The sequence below is a fragment of the Macrobrachium nipponense genome, chromosome 6 (genome assembly GCF_015104395.2).
Source record: "Macrobrachium nipponense isolate FS-2020 chromosome 6, ASM1510439v2, whole genome shotgun sequence".
Taxonomy (NCBI): Eukaryota; Metazoa; Arthropoda; class Malacostraca; order Decapoda; family Palaemonidae; genus Macrobrachium; species Macrobrachium nipponense.
Genome location: NC_061108.1, coordinates 62860526 through 62875582, shown reverse-complemented (window position 1 = coordinate 62875582; position 15057 = coordinate 62860526). Strand labels below are relative to the sequence as shown.

Here is a 15057-nt window from a genome sequence, read left to right as displayed (position 1 = left end):
ATAAACTACTGCCCCACTACTTTTCTGTCGGTCCACTCATCTGTATCTATATACTTTAAATGAACCACGATGTTAAACTAATCTTTCAATACAATGAAATACAGATAAACTTTTACTGTATTAACTAATTTGGATATGTAAAACATAAAAAGACATCATATGACAGTCTTCCATGAGTTTCATGAGTTTGAGACACAGAGAGAAACGAGAAGGCAGGGCTTCTTTCCTAACTCGTTAGCTAAGTCAGGGACAGGGTCTAAAAGGTGCTGTGCCAAAATTTCAAGAACATACAGCTTATATATGTAAAGATATTCAAGAAAACCTACGCGACAATGGGATTGAAATGGTTAGTAATAATTAGCATCACTACAAGAAGAGCAAAGTGCGGAATCAATCTTGAAGGATGCAAATGTACATGCTCTGCTGAAAGCTTGAGTTGTAACTAGTCAAAGGCTGACAATCAAAGGCAATCCTGATCTGGTTGCTTCATCCAACCTACATAAGATTCCAAACAATGATGCCTGGTCAAAGAGATACTCAAAAGAACGAGATTCTTCTAGGAATCTCAAAATACTGTGGATCAGTGGTGAATTTATTTCTGCCGGCAAAACAGCTGCCAATGGAATACTGAGATGAAGAAAACTTCAGAGAGGCTGAAGGAAATAGTCCAGTTGGGTGAAGGATCAACTTGTCAGAACAGGAGGTGGAAGCTGCATGGTTCTAGAAGGGCCACCTGCAGAAGGACAGCATGGGCTTCGGTAAATAATGAACTGCCTAAGTCACAACAGCTGAAGCTGAAGGGAAACAGGTTAAGCAAGCAGTTACAGCAGGAACGAATCGACAGTGTTGAACGACATAATCTCAAATAAAAATAACTGCCACTTACCTAATTATAGTTTCTGGGTAAAGAAGTTTAGCTCTTCAAAACATAGAAAAATATAAAACATGAATATTTAAGGAACAGAAAAGATCTAATTATAGACAAAGAAAAAGATATAATATGAAATGAAATCATATTAATTTCCAAAATTGACTTAGTATAAAAGAATGAGGTTAGCTGTTTCTATCTACTGACGGTTCAGAAATACATGAGCATTCATAAGCTAAGAACCTTGATAATTTAGTAACGAAAACTAAAGCTAATTATGATTAATGGGTTTATTGTGAAACCAAACCACTGAGCCAGTTAATTTGCTTTCACAAGCTGACCCAGAGGATTTCCCTTGGTTAATGATGAAGTTTAGATTTCTTTTATTAAATTATAGCTTTTTAGAAATGTTACAAATGGGTTAACTGAAAATAATCGAGAATCTAACAAAATATCATTAATTGCTTTACAAAACTTGACATTCATTGTTGGCTATCTACTGGACATCCATACAAAAATGTTTAACAGTTAAAGTTACTGTACATTCTAAACATATAAGGAGTGGAGCCTGTGGGCTGTTCATATCCATGGGTCGAATGAGAGTGTTCAATCTAAGACAAGCCAAGGTGACTGATGTGTATCATTCTTTCTTTTATGTGGAATTCCATATTTCAACTTAGGGATTTATCTGTTTTATTTGTTACTGTCAGGTTCATACTCCATATAATCTGCCATTTATTGATTATAATGAAATAATGTGATCTTGCCATAGTAGTCGTGTATTTGGCTGCTTTATCGGCCCTTAATGCTGACATAAGCGAGAATCCTACACAATTCGACATTTCTCCTACCTTTATATAATCTGTTGTGCAAAGGTATTTTGTGGATTATAATTTTGAAAGGCTTCTATAGCACTTCCAAAGTTAATGAAAACTACAAATTTCTGTGATGATGTAACTTCAATCATTTTAATGAATGATCCTGATGCACATAATTCCTCTGTGCAAACAGTAGGCAAGGAAGACTGGCATGTTTTTAAGGGTGAAAATCCCACACCTGTGTATAGTGCATGATGCAGACCTTCACATCTTATATATTCTATTGCATGTTAGTTATGATGCTCTAGGGTATATGTCACGGTTTTAGATCAATATTCTAATTGTGTAGGAACTCTTACCTTATGCATTATCCAATGGGGAGGAATTTCCATTATGGAGGAACCTTTCTTTACATCTTTATTTATGATAGCAGACTAACAGTATGTTACAAATATTTGCTTATTATTCATGTACTGTGTAAAAAGTTAAATATATCTTAGCTTAACCTGATAACTGAGCTGGTTAACAACTCTCCTAGGGATGGCCCGAAGGATTAGATATCTTTGCTTGGCTAGGAAGCAAATGGTCACCTAGCAACGGGACCCACAGCTTATTGTGGAATCCGAACCACATTATATCAAGAAATGAATTTCTAATCGCCAGAGACAAATTCCTCTAATTCCACGTTGTCAGAGTGAAGAATCGAACTCAGGCTACCGAATCGGTAGGCGAGCATGTAACCCACTCGTCCAGCGAGGAACTACACACTGTAAAAGTTATCTAAAAATACACAAAGAAGCTTACCGTGGCAATACAATAAGGTAATGCATTCTGACACTGTCCACATTCCAGAGTCGTCTCCACCACTGGAGAAGAGCAGAAAGGGCACGGGCTGCCTGGTTCTTCTTCCTCACTCTTCTGAGGCTTGCGGACGATGGCCTCAATTTTCTTTTTGTATTTTTCATCAACCTGCGATCGGGTTTCAGGGCGCATCAGCATGGCGGCGAAGTTGAATGAGGAGTTCTTGAGTCCCGATCGCTGACACTCGATAACAGTTGAAGTTAATATCGGAACAGTATCTGAAAATTAATAAACTGTTCGTGCATCATAAAATGATTAACAACTTTCATGAAACTCTGTGCTTCGGCGAACTGAAATATTTTCTTGAAAAGAACTAGTTTTTAGGAGCAATGTCATTGATATGACAGCGACTACAATGTGAACAATTCGATGAAGTTGTCTGAAACCTATAAAATCATCTGCGATTTCTTCATTCTTTTCCTTCTACGAATTTCCATAAACTGCCCACGTCTCTAAATACTGATGATGAAAATAGTTCAGTATAAGACGTAAACGACAAACATTGCTTACCAAGTCATAAAACATGATTACAGCTCAATCAAATTTGATATGGAATTTTAAAAAAAATATTAAAAACATTTCTTACACTATGATACAACTTTTCCACTTCAGCCTTTTCCACTGAATATATCTAACATTAACATCACATTAAGCTAGAGAGACATATACACATGAGCATAAAACAAGCAAAGCATTTTTTTCGCCTATAGTATCTAGGGAATATTCCTCACCTTTGTCCCTGACCTTCCCTGTCATCAGCTGATCATAAATATTTAAGCCTGGGTCATTGCTCCGTCTATCCTCGGATACTTATATCTATCGGTATTACTCGTCCTAAATCCCTGTTTACACTCGTTATGTAACTTAGCTGAAGTCCAGATTTTCTAAGCATGTTCAAGTGAGGACACTTTATATATATATCAGGCATTAGAACACTAGGTTACACACTGTACAGTAAAGCCTGTTAATAAAAGTAAAAACATGAAAAAAAAATATTACACTGAGCCATAAAATAAAATAATGCATATATATATATATATATATATATATATATATATATATATATATATATATATATATATATATATATATATATATATATATATATATATATATATATATATATATATATATATATACATATCATATATATATATATATATATATATATATATATATATATATATATATATATGTGTGTGTGTGTAATGCGGGAATCTCCCCATTACAGAATATTTATAGAAACCCACAAATAATTTGACATATGTACATTTTTATTCTGGCCACCATCTTAATATTAAAATTTAAATTTTTCTTCAATGTTTCCTATGCGCTTTGCGTATCACGAGTCCACATATCTGGACCAAGAAATAGAATACATAAAAAAGATAGGAAACGATCTCTGCTACCCACCTTATTTAATTGATTTATGTTATCAAAAAGCTCACAAAAGTTTTATAGTGTTGCTATTAATGAAAAGAAATGCCTAAAAATGTACTTAGCTTACCTTATTTTCATGGATTTGAAACCATAAAATCAATATTTAAATCGTTTAATGTTAATGTAGTGTTCTCTTATAACAATACCATTAAAGATATGCTAATTAAGAATAGTCCCGTAACAAATAACAACATCATTTACAAAATTCCTTGTAAGGATTGCCCATCGTTTTACGTTGGTCAGTCAAGTAAAAATTTATGTGTACGTATTAAGCAGCATATGTATTCAGTTAGAACAGCACAGACTTCAAATGCACTGTTTATCCATCTGAGTGAAAAATCTCATTGTATTAAATGGGGTGATACCTCGGTAATTGCTAGATCTAATGATTATGTTTCAAGAAATTTACTGGAATCGGCAATTATACAAATCACTAATAAAACAACCTAAATCTTAGTCTGGGAATGTACCATTTGGACCCATATATTTGTAAGATGTTTATGAAGGACCTTAAAATAAATGAACAACTAATAAATTAGTCCCACATGTATATAGTTATTATCTCTCTCTCTCTCTCTCTCTCTCTCTCTCTCTCTCTCTCTCTCTGGTTCGATATTCTCTCTCCCTCTTTCTCTTGCTCGATATATATATATATATTTATATTTTCTTTCGTCTTTTCATTAATAATAATTTGTTTGGGAAAATTTGTGTAAAAATTCATGATATTAAATTGTATATGCTCCGGTGGTTTTTCAAAATGTACTGTTTTCTGGAAGAATCACTTGTTTACTGCGTGTATCCTTCAAGGTGTGGCTACCCTCAGGCGGCTCCTCCTTTCTGTAGAGTGAAAATCGCCCTTATTGCTAATCTTGTAGTGTCAGTTTGTATATTAAGCCTTCTTTTGACTATGTTGTTCTCTGTAAAATCAGTTTGCCTCAGTAAAGGGTCCGAACAGGACCAAAAGTACTTGGCTATCTCGCTTTTTCATTTTTTTCCTTCGTGGCAAAAAACCTTTATTTATACATAGCATCACGTTTTATATACTTCGTGATCAAGTTATTCTTATATATATATATATATATATATATATATATATATATATAGATATATATATATATATATATATATATATATATATACGCACTTAAAATAAGTAACTAAAGTAATCAAATGTGCACTGTAATGGATGAAATACGCATTTCATTATGTAAGTGATAGCAAATCAAAATACTTTAAAACAATATAACATTTATATACTTTAAACAAAATAAAATAAAAAATGTATTGCAATGATGATCAGCTACCATGTAAAAAAAATCGGCATTTTATTACCTAAAAACAAAAAACATCAAACATACGTCCATAACTTACACACTCAACAAGGTATAGCCAAAAAGAAATAAAAGGCTCTCATGATGAACAAAAACACGCAAGACCAACATTGAAGTCATCGCTTCGAGTCACTAAACCTGCCAGCAAGTATTTGAATTAGCTCGCTGTTCCCCCAGTTCATGCAGTGTAAGATTCTATCTTTTTATGTAAATAGGAGACACCATTCTGCATTTACCTTTGTTAGTAAGCTTGTAAATAAACCTTTGTTGTGTAAGTGTTTCTTTCTATATTCGTATCCCCAGTTTCAACTGTTGGTGTTGAAATATTTTTTTTTTTTTATTTATTTCATATCGAACCTGAAGCGGACCTCTCTTAGAGGCCGTAACATTGTGGCGACCTTGCTTAGGCTATCAACACTTTAACAGTTTGAAACAGAGAGGATATAGAAAGAATCAGAATGAGTGAGATGGTGAAAGAGTTTATTGAGTCGGGTAAGCTACTAGGTCTAGAGTGGAATGATCTCCGTGAGTATGTTGAGAAGAAAGAAAGAGAAAAGTATGAGAGAGATGAAAGAGCAGCTGAGAGAGAAGTAATGAAAATGCAGCAAGAGAGAGAAGCCATGAAGATGCAGCAAGAGAGAGAAGTAATGAAAATGCAGCAAGAGAGAGAAATGTTGGTAATGCAGCAGGAAGAGAGAGAGAAAGAACGTATGCCATGAGTTGGAAATTGCTCGGTTCAGGGAAAGCACTCGTAACAGTCAGACAGGCCAGAACGAAAACAAAGCTGATACGTTAGGTATGAGTGCAGTGCTAAAATTAGTACCAAAGTTTGATGAGGATGATGTTACGACATATTTCATGTGTTTTGAGAAGTTAATGGAACAAGTAGGTTCTCCTAAGAAATGTGGAATTTATATTTGCAATCAGTTTTGAGTGGTAGGGCACATACTGTGTATAGTTGCATGTCTAAGGAGGAATGTGATAATTACGATATCGTGAAAGAAACTGTTCTTAGCGCGTATAGGTTAGTACCGGAGGCGTACTGTAAGAAATTTAGAAATTTGAGAAGGGATGAAAATACTACGTATGTAGAATACGGTAAGAAGTTAGAAAGGCTGTTTTTTGATTGGTTAACTTCTGCTAAGGTTGAGGATTTTGATAGTTTGAAGAACTTAGTGTTGTTAGAAAACTTCAAAGATAATGTATCCCCTGAGATTAAGCTTTATATAGAGGATAAGCGAGAAGTATCTTTTGCAGGAGCAACTAGGCTAGCTGACGAATATAGTCTAACTCATAATTTGAGAGTTAGTAAGAAACAAAATTATCCTTCGTCTGGTAGAGTACAAAGCAGTAAAGGTTTCAGTCCTAGTAGTAGCAATGAGAGTAAAAGTGACTATTCCTGTTATACATGCGGAAAATCTGGTCATACATCTAAGGTTTGTAAGAGTAAAATGGCATCTAGTGGCTCAGAATTAACTTGTTTCCGATGTAATGAGAAAGAGCATTTAGCGAGAAATTGTACAGTAGAAAGGAAGGACGGTAAGAAACCATTATCTCTAGTTAACTTTTCATCAAGTAGGAATGATGTGATGAGAGAAACTAGGAAAATGTTTGGTGAATTTCTGTCAGAAGGCGTAGATTCCTCTCTTGGAGGAGTAGATTCGAGAGAAGTAGTCTTGCTTCGAGACACAGGAGCTGCTGTTTCACTGATTAGGAAAGTGTGCCGAACAGGGCAGAAATCAATATGGAAGAGAAAGTCATGTTAGGTGGATTTCCTAACATTTGTGTTCTTTGACCTTTGTTGAAGGTGAATTTAGAAAGTCAGGTAGTTGTCAGGAGAAGTAAAACTTGCAGTTGCGGACAGTTTGCCCATCGAAGGCGTTGACATTATTGTCAGTAATGACTTAGCTTTATCCAAGAATGTGAATCATGTTCTGAGGAATATTCCAGTGCCTGAAATGGTAGTAACTAGGTCGGCTTTAGATACAGACATAGACTACGGTCATAATAATTTCGTTGATTCGAACGAGAGTAAGATCGTGGATTCGAACGAGAGTAAGTTCGTGGATTCGAACGAGAGTAAGTACGTGGATTCGAAAGAGTGTGAGTTCGTGGATTCGAACGTGAGTAAGTTTGTGGATTCCAACGAGTGTGATAGAGGTAGCGAGGTTGATCTTGGCATGAGTGTGGCTGAGAGACCGGACTCTATCGATGTTGACAGTGATAGCCAAACGGAAGGCGTAGCTGTCGAGAGTAACGTAGTAAATGTACAGGTGTCTAGTCCTAGTTATGGTGATGAATTAGGCTCTAACATTTTGGATAAGGATGAGCTAGTCAAGTTGCAGAGAGAGGATGAGACACTAACCCGAATTTTTGAATGTGAGCTGGATGATGATCTCGATGATGTGTGTAAGGAAACATTTTGTGTAAAGGACGAAGTTTTGTGTCATGTTCATCCTAAGTCAGGTAGTGAAGGGGGAATCACAGAAAAATTAGTGGTTCCTAGGAAGCTTCGTGAGCTAGTTTTGAAGTTAGCACATGATGAGCAAGGACATTTGGGAGTAAATAAAACTTTCATGTGTATTAGTAGGGCGTACTTTTAGCCTAAGATGAAAAATGACGTGAAGAGGTATGCTTTAACCTGTCATGAATATCAAATTGCCGGGAAACCGATTCAAGTAATTCCTAGAGTACAGTTGTGTAATATTCCTTCAGTAGGCGAATCTTTTGAGAATGTATTTATCAATATGCTCGGAACTTTGCCAAGAAGTAAGGGTCGAGATGATTGCATAACTAATCTTGAATATTATAAAAACAATCTAAGAGATGTTTGGCAGCTAGCGGAGGAGAACGGAAGCGCTTGGCACTTAGCAAAAGAAAACGCGAGAGGAAGTCAAGGGGAAATTAAAGGAAAACATGATCTTAAAGCAAAAGAGAGAAGTTTGTGTGTAAGAGATAAAGTTTTAGTACTAGTCTCGAGAGAAAGTCCCTATTTACCTTATGAGTTCGAAAGTCCTTTTCCAATTTTAGAGAAGAGGGGAAATGTATATTATAGAATTAATGTGGGTAAGAGTAGAGCAAAGGCAATAAATGTAAATTTGCTTCAGAATTATAAAGAACTCCCTTTACCTTGGCCGCCACCCGTGCCCTTGGTAATTGTGTCCCAGAAAGAGAAATTAGTTTTGAGAAAACACAAGAGGTGTTTTAGTATTTATAAGTTTTATTCAGAGTTCAGAAAACAGAAAAAGTAAGAGAGAAGGATAATGTTATAGTTAGTAGCCTCTAGAGATTTCTCAGAATGAGTAGCCTAATAACTGTTTTCTGTTATCACACGAGTGAGTGTGTGTGTGTGTTGAGAAGCGTGCGTGTTTGACTGGATTAAAGCTTTATGCAGAATTGTTCCCTGCTGTTTAATTCTTGTTCCTCAATTCTTGTTCCTCTTTAGAAAAAATAAAATCAGTTGATTTCATTTTTTTTCTCTTTTGGGGGGGTGTGTGATGGTAATTACTTCATAGCAAAGTAAGTTAAAGGAAAGGAAAACGCATTTTCAAGTTCGGCAGCAAGGAGGCTTTCGCTTCCGTGTTGGAGGCACCTGTTCTCGCGGTTGTTCTGGAATCTTCGGGCGTGTTGTGGAGCGCAACATGCGCCTAAGTGTCGGGAGAAATGCAGCGAAATATGATGCAATGCCTCGCCTAGATTCATCTAAGAAGTTCCGGTAAACTCGGGAGTCTGTGACACTTGCCGTAGGCTCTGCCCCCAGAGTGCCGTATAAATACGACGGACGAAGCAGAGATTGTCAGAGAGAGAGAGATCACCAGTTAGTCACAGAGTGATATCCTCAGTAAAGGCCACAGATCAGATTATCAGTGACAGATCAGCAGCAGCAGAGATCATCCGTGAGAGATAAGAGAGAAAGGGACCGACGAAGGATCAGAAGAAAAGTTGCTCGAGAGTTGGTTGGATACTGGTCTAGTCGTCTTCAGGAGTGAACGACCGTGTTATCTCGACGTTGAGCAGACTTCAAAGAAGAATATGTCCTGCTAGAGGTTTTGGGGAGTTCTTGACTTTCAAGTATCGAGAGTAGACTTTATTTTCTGCAATATGGAGTCAAGAGGACGTGAGCAATCGCCATTCTCCTTTTGTGAAGTCATCGCTTCGAGTCACTAAACCTGCCAGCAAGTATTTGAATTACCTCGCTGTTCCCCCAGTTCATGCAGTTTAAAATTCTATCTTTTTTATGTAAATAGGAGATACCATTCTGCATTTACCTTTGTTAGTAAGCTTGTAAATAAACCTTTGTTGTGTTAGTGTTTCTTTCTATTTTCGTATCCCCAGTTTCAACTGTTGGTGTTGAAATATTTTTTTTTTATTTATTTCATATCGAACCTGAAGCGGGCCTCTCTTAGAGGCCGTAACAATAGGTTGCGGGCGAGAATGAAAGCTCCGATTTTTAGCCCCTCTGGGATGTATGGATGAGGATGTCCGGTGCTTTTCTTGCACGTGACAGTCGTCGTTCTGCTGTTGATCAGCACTTCATGTGAAGGCGGGTTCGATCCGCCACAGTAACTGCAGGCCCTCGTTCTTCTATGCTTCCACTATATCAAGAAAGGCTACCCTGAGCTGGATGGTGGTAACACAATTTCTTGATAGGACGTCCACCGTGATGTTTGCTGAACCCTTCAGGTACTTGATGGTGCAGGAGTACTCAGCCATTGCTGACAGGCGCCATTGTTGTCACACTGACAATGCATCTGCTGACTTTGTGAAGACATTCATATATGGAGTTAATTATTTTTGCAATGTTTGATATGAATACGCAGTATTAATTTATTAAACCTGAAAATTCTTGCACTGATTACACTGTTGTTGGTTTGGGGAAAGTCTGTTGTTGCTTTCACTTTCTCTGGCATAGGTTTAATGCCTTTTGGGCTAACTTGGTGTCCCAAAAACTCTACCTTTTCTTTGCCCATTCACACTTGTCTTCTCACACTACAAGTCTGTTTTCTTTCAGTCTTTGTAACAATTTTTTCACATCTTTGAGGTATTGTTTTAAGTTTGGACTGAAGATCAATTGTTGCTAACATATACCATGCAGAATGGAAGGTCCCCAATCAGCTCGTTCATCAATCTTGGGAATGTTGCCCCTGAGTTACAGAGGCCAAAACAACTGTAGTTAAATGTATAGGTGCAGAATGGGGTGATGAATGCAGTCTTCTCTGTGTCTTCTTTTGCTACCGGGTCTTGGAAATACCCTTTTACCAGATCTGTTTTTATGAATATTCTTGCTCCATTCATTTGATTTATTATGTCTGCTTTACTTAGTAGTGGGTATCTGTTCAGTTTTGTTTTTACATTCAGCCATCGGTAATCTCTGCAGGGGCACCATGTTTTCAATCTGATTTCGGTACCATTTGTAGGGTGAGGCCATGAGCTGAGGGCTTTATGGCATATTCCAGCTTCTTCCATCTCTGATATCGTCTTCATGTAGGTGAGCTTCTCTGGGGCCAGCTGTCTGAATCATGAGTGGATCGGGGTACCTTCAGTCTCTATGTAGTACTGAATGGTGCGCTTTGGTGGTTTTGTTAGGGGCCTCAAGTCATCTTTGAATTTTTCTTCGTATTCTCGTAGTATCTCTCTTATCTCTGATGGTGGGGTATCAGGTGCGATGGGGAATATTCTTTCTTCTCGTTGACTTGTTGGTGCTTTTGTTATGCATCTGCCCTTCTTTTAAGGAGATAATTTCTGTTTTTTCTTTTGGGGTCCAGCTGTTTTGCTGCAACGTCGACTAGTAGGTTGTGTGCTGTTGGGAAATCTGCTCCTAATAACCCCATTGTCACGTCTGCTGAGATGAAAGATCAGTTGTAGTCTTTCCAGTCAAAAGCAATTTTCATCTTCTGCCTTCCAGTCATTGTCAGTGATGCTCCGTTAGCTGTCAATATGTGGAGGTTGGTGGGGGGAGCGGGGATGAGTCATTCGCTAGGGCTGGCTGGGATGAATGATCTGTATGCTCCAGTGTCCACTCAGATCTCAATGTCAGCTCTTTCATCTTTTAAGAAGCATGTTTGTTCTTTTCTTTTGTGCCTGGAAGAAAGACCGCTTACGTTAGTATGGATGGTTTGTGTGTGCGACTGTACTGCGTGTTTTCTTTTAGTATGGGCAGTTTTTGTTGTCCTTTCTAGCCATGTTCCTTAAATCTCCAGTGGGAAAAGCAAGCCCTCTACCGGTTCTTGTTTCTTTTGTTTAGATGTCTGGAGAAACGTCTTATGTGTATGGGGGTTGCTGGCTTGTCTGGATTGCTGTCTGATTCTGTGTCTGAAGTCTGTTTGGTGCAACATGGTGCTGCTGCTGCTGCTGCTGCTGGCTGTGAGCGGTCTGCTGCTTTGTGGGCTGTGTGAATTTCATAGTCCATTACCACGGACTCATCTATGGGCATGGTGGAGGCATGGCTGCTACTGCCTGCCGGGGTAGTTTCATGATGAACACCGCCCTCAGAATTATAACAATACATGAAATGTGACAATAAAAGAACGTGCAAGAGAATTTGATTTTTCTCGACCGCCTGGTTTTGCCTCTCGTGTTAGTCATCATGGAGAAAGGAGATTTTGAAGTTAGGCCTGCCATGTGGCTCTATACACTGGCAACCTAACATGCTCCATATTTATCTATGATTTCAATGCAAAAACATGATTACTTCACACAAAAAGATTATGATGTTTCATAGGGAATCTGTTATATACTTCAAAACTGTAAGAAAATATTACGTGCAGCCAAATTTTGGAAAAAGTGACAAAACATTTCCAAAAACATTTGTTCACTCATCCCTAATGCATTCATAAAAAAAGTCATTGTCAAACCTTAGGTCAAATGTTAGAATAAAAAACAAATGAAAAAAAAAAACTTTCATAACATTAATAATGCTTCCAATGAAACCATAAAATTTTAAATAGTCCAAATTGATTGTTTTTACGCCTCAATGCTGAAAATTTTTTAAGTAAATACAAAATTGTTGAGAGCATCTAAGAGGCATCCACCAATGACAACGGGTGTGCAGAGCATATCTGACACAACCATTAGAGCTGCAGTGTAACACGAACCACCCAGAACATAGGTCTACAAGTTTATTTTATATTTGTTAAGAGGAATATTTCAATTTTCATGAAAATAAAATTATTCAAGTTACATTTCTTAAGCACTTCAAAAATTATGGCTTACTGGCGTATTTTCGCCTATGCAATTATTCGATCGTAAAAATCAAGATTTTGTTTCTAGGCCTAGGTGTGTTGCATTTCTTTGCTTACTATAAATCCATCACACTTAGCATTCACATCGCTATATTAACAATTTCTACACATTCTTGCATTTCACGTTACCTTATGAATGAATAAATTAAATATCAAAAGCGAGCAGAAAGACTTTTAAGAAAAAAATATTTTAAGCCAGTTAAAAATCAAGTGTTCCATAGGCCTTGACTTAATACAATGGATATTTCGATTAATAGCTATTTTCTCCTTCTCCATATAATTAAAATTATCACCTTTTATCCTTCAAAGAACAGGTAATCTCTACAAATAAATTCTTTAATACAGATCACATCTCAGAAGGTTTAGATTATTTTTTTTAAGCGTATAAATCATTTTGCAACAGGCTAAAACTTCAACATTCAAAGAAAACTTGTTGTCATTCCTATTCCTATTTCGAAAATGTTGGTATGACTGTTGAGCTTATTAGGTCTACTGTTGAAATGCTGCAGAGGCAGTTAGCTGACCAGCCCTAGGAGCATGTTAAGCGCCGCCATTGACGACACTGCTAGTCTTATCACACAGTGCTTCAAGTTAAAAGAAAAACACACACACACTTCAAATCACAAAAGTTACAAATTGCATCAATCCATAAAATGGATCATATTCACAAAACCATAAGGAAAATAGTGCGAGCTGCGAAACCGCAAACTTGTCAAAAAAAAAAAAAAAAGTTCAACACTACATGGCAACATTACCCTGCGCCTGAGATTTTGGACAATACAAAAAGAATCATGTAACCGGAGACTTCACCATGACTGTATGAAGTACGATGAGAATGTGATATTACAAGACAAGGTCTCTTGGCTTTCTAGTGTATTAAAAGCAAATGCTTCCTTATGAGGGAAAATTAAAGAATTTTTTCCCTACAAAAGTTAACCTAAAAACTTGAAAAATGAGAAAACTGAAATACAAACGTCCATATAACAACTGGGAGGGTGCATGATATACAAATACAATGCAGGTAGGAGAGACTGAATCACGATATATAAATGGCAAGGTAGCCCCACTCTAGCGGCGAGTTTGGGACACTTCTGCGCATGTGATTTTCTGAAGTCATGCTACCCTAAGCCAAAGCTGTTGCCATGGCAACGTACGGAGTTTAAATGGCAATACCCCTTTCATACATTGAGAAATCAAAGAATCTAATGATGAAGGTTTCTTAATTTGAATACTAAAGATATTATTAAAAGAAATGGTATGTATTTTTTTTTTTTTTTCTTTGCTATTTTTTCGCGGGCCTTTTTCGTAAACCGCAAAATTTCCCATAAGAAGTGACCATTTATTTCCGTCTTAGTGATACCGTTGTTGTGACAGTAGACTTCAAATGGTTTATTGTAGTGCTTCATAATTAGGTATTTCTTAAAATTAATAAAACCAAAAATGCAAAAAATCATTTAGTGGAAGGTCTAGCACGATTAATGTAAATTTAACAAAATACAAGAACTGAAAGGCGGAATGGCGCCAACAGACAACTTATAAATGTAAATCACTTTAAAACAATTGACCACAAGGTCCTAAATGCACACAAGGACATGACAAGAAAGATTTTTAACAACCCGGGAAAATCTCATGACGTCAGTCTCTAAGAGTGTCACACAAAATACCTGTATGTGCAACATTTCGCTATTCGTTTTCTTCAATATCGACATTCACATGAATTACAATATTTCATATATGTCCAAATTCGCATTCACCTCTTAAATCTAAGGAGTGATATTTATCAATCACATTTCAAAGTGTAACAAAGGCTATTATCCCTATGTTTACATCCGTAATCTGTCGCTTTGATGCGTTGGGGTGCATTGAACTACCTGCTGTTTCTATATTGTGGACTTAATCATTAAGCCTGGCAGGCCATCGTTATCAGATTCCGTGAAAGTGAGGCACCATCTCACAATAGATCTGATGGCTAGTTTCTGGTGAAATAATGTTCAGGCTTTGTTGTATAACTTTAGTTCCAGAAGCTATATAGCAATCCAAAATCCCCACATAAAAATGTGGTTGAATGATTCGGTACTAAAACATTCAACGGTACTAAAACATTTTCCCTATTCTTAACAAATACATTCGTGTGCTTGAATAAAACTTAGTTACATCAACATTAATAAAAGATGGAGGAACTCACGAGCAGGAAACTTTGAGATGTGATTAGCAACCCTGATAAGCATGCGAGCAGCTTTGAGATGGTCACCACGTCGAACATGCATACGAGCAATTGTGTATGAGTGAAGGAGCATAAGAGCTGTAGTCATATCAGCAGGAACTTTCAGTTTCTGCTTTCGAAGTTCTCCAAACATCACCAGCAAGACGTCGTGAGCATGACGATAATTGCCTGGAAGTACACAAGAAGATTTATGAATTGCTATTTTAAGCATTAGAGCATCATGACATAAATATTTCCCAAGTTAAAATGACGACTTCTGCCCTGCATATAATCC

General features: G+C 37.0%; 2 protein-coding genes across 2 annotated transcripts in view; one reads left to right on the top strand and one right to left on the bottom strand.

Moving 5' to 3' along the window:
* The window catches only part of LOC135216338 (WD repeat-containing protein 19-like), a 927827-nt gene that overhangs the window by 847994 nt on the left and 64776 nt on the right, over nt 1-15057 (top strand).
* Nucleotides 1-15057, bottom strand: part of LOC135216210 (WD repeat-containing protein 19-like) — a 54863-nt gene that overhangs the window by 37068 nt on the left and 2738 nt on the right. Inside the window, exons 2-3 of the mRNA XM_064251345.1 lie at nt 14745-14951; nt 2491-2765 (exon numbers count right to left, since the gene is read on the bottom strand). Coding sequence (XP_064107415.1) covers nt 2491-2765; nt 14745-14951 — 482 coding nt within the window. The remainder of the gene's footprint in view (nt 1-2490; nt 2766-14744; nt 14952-15057) is intronic.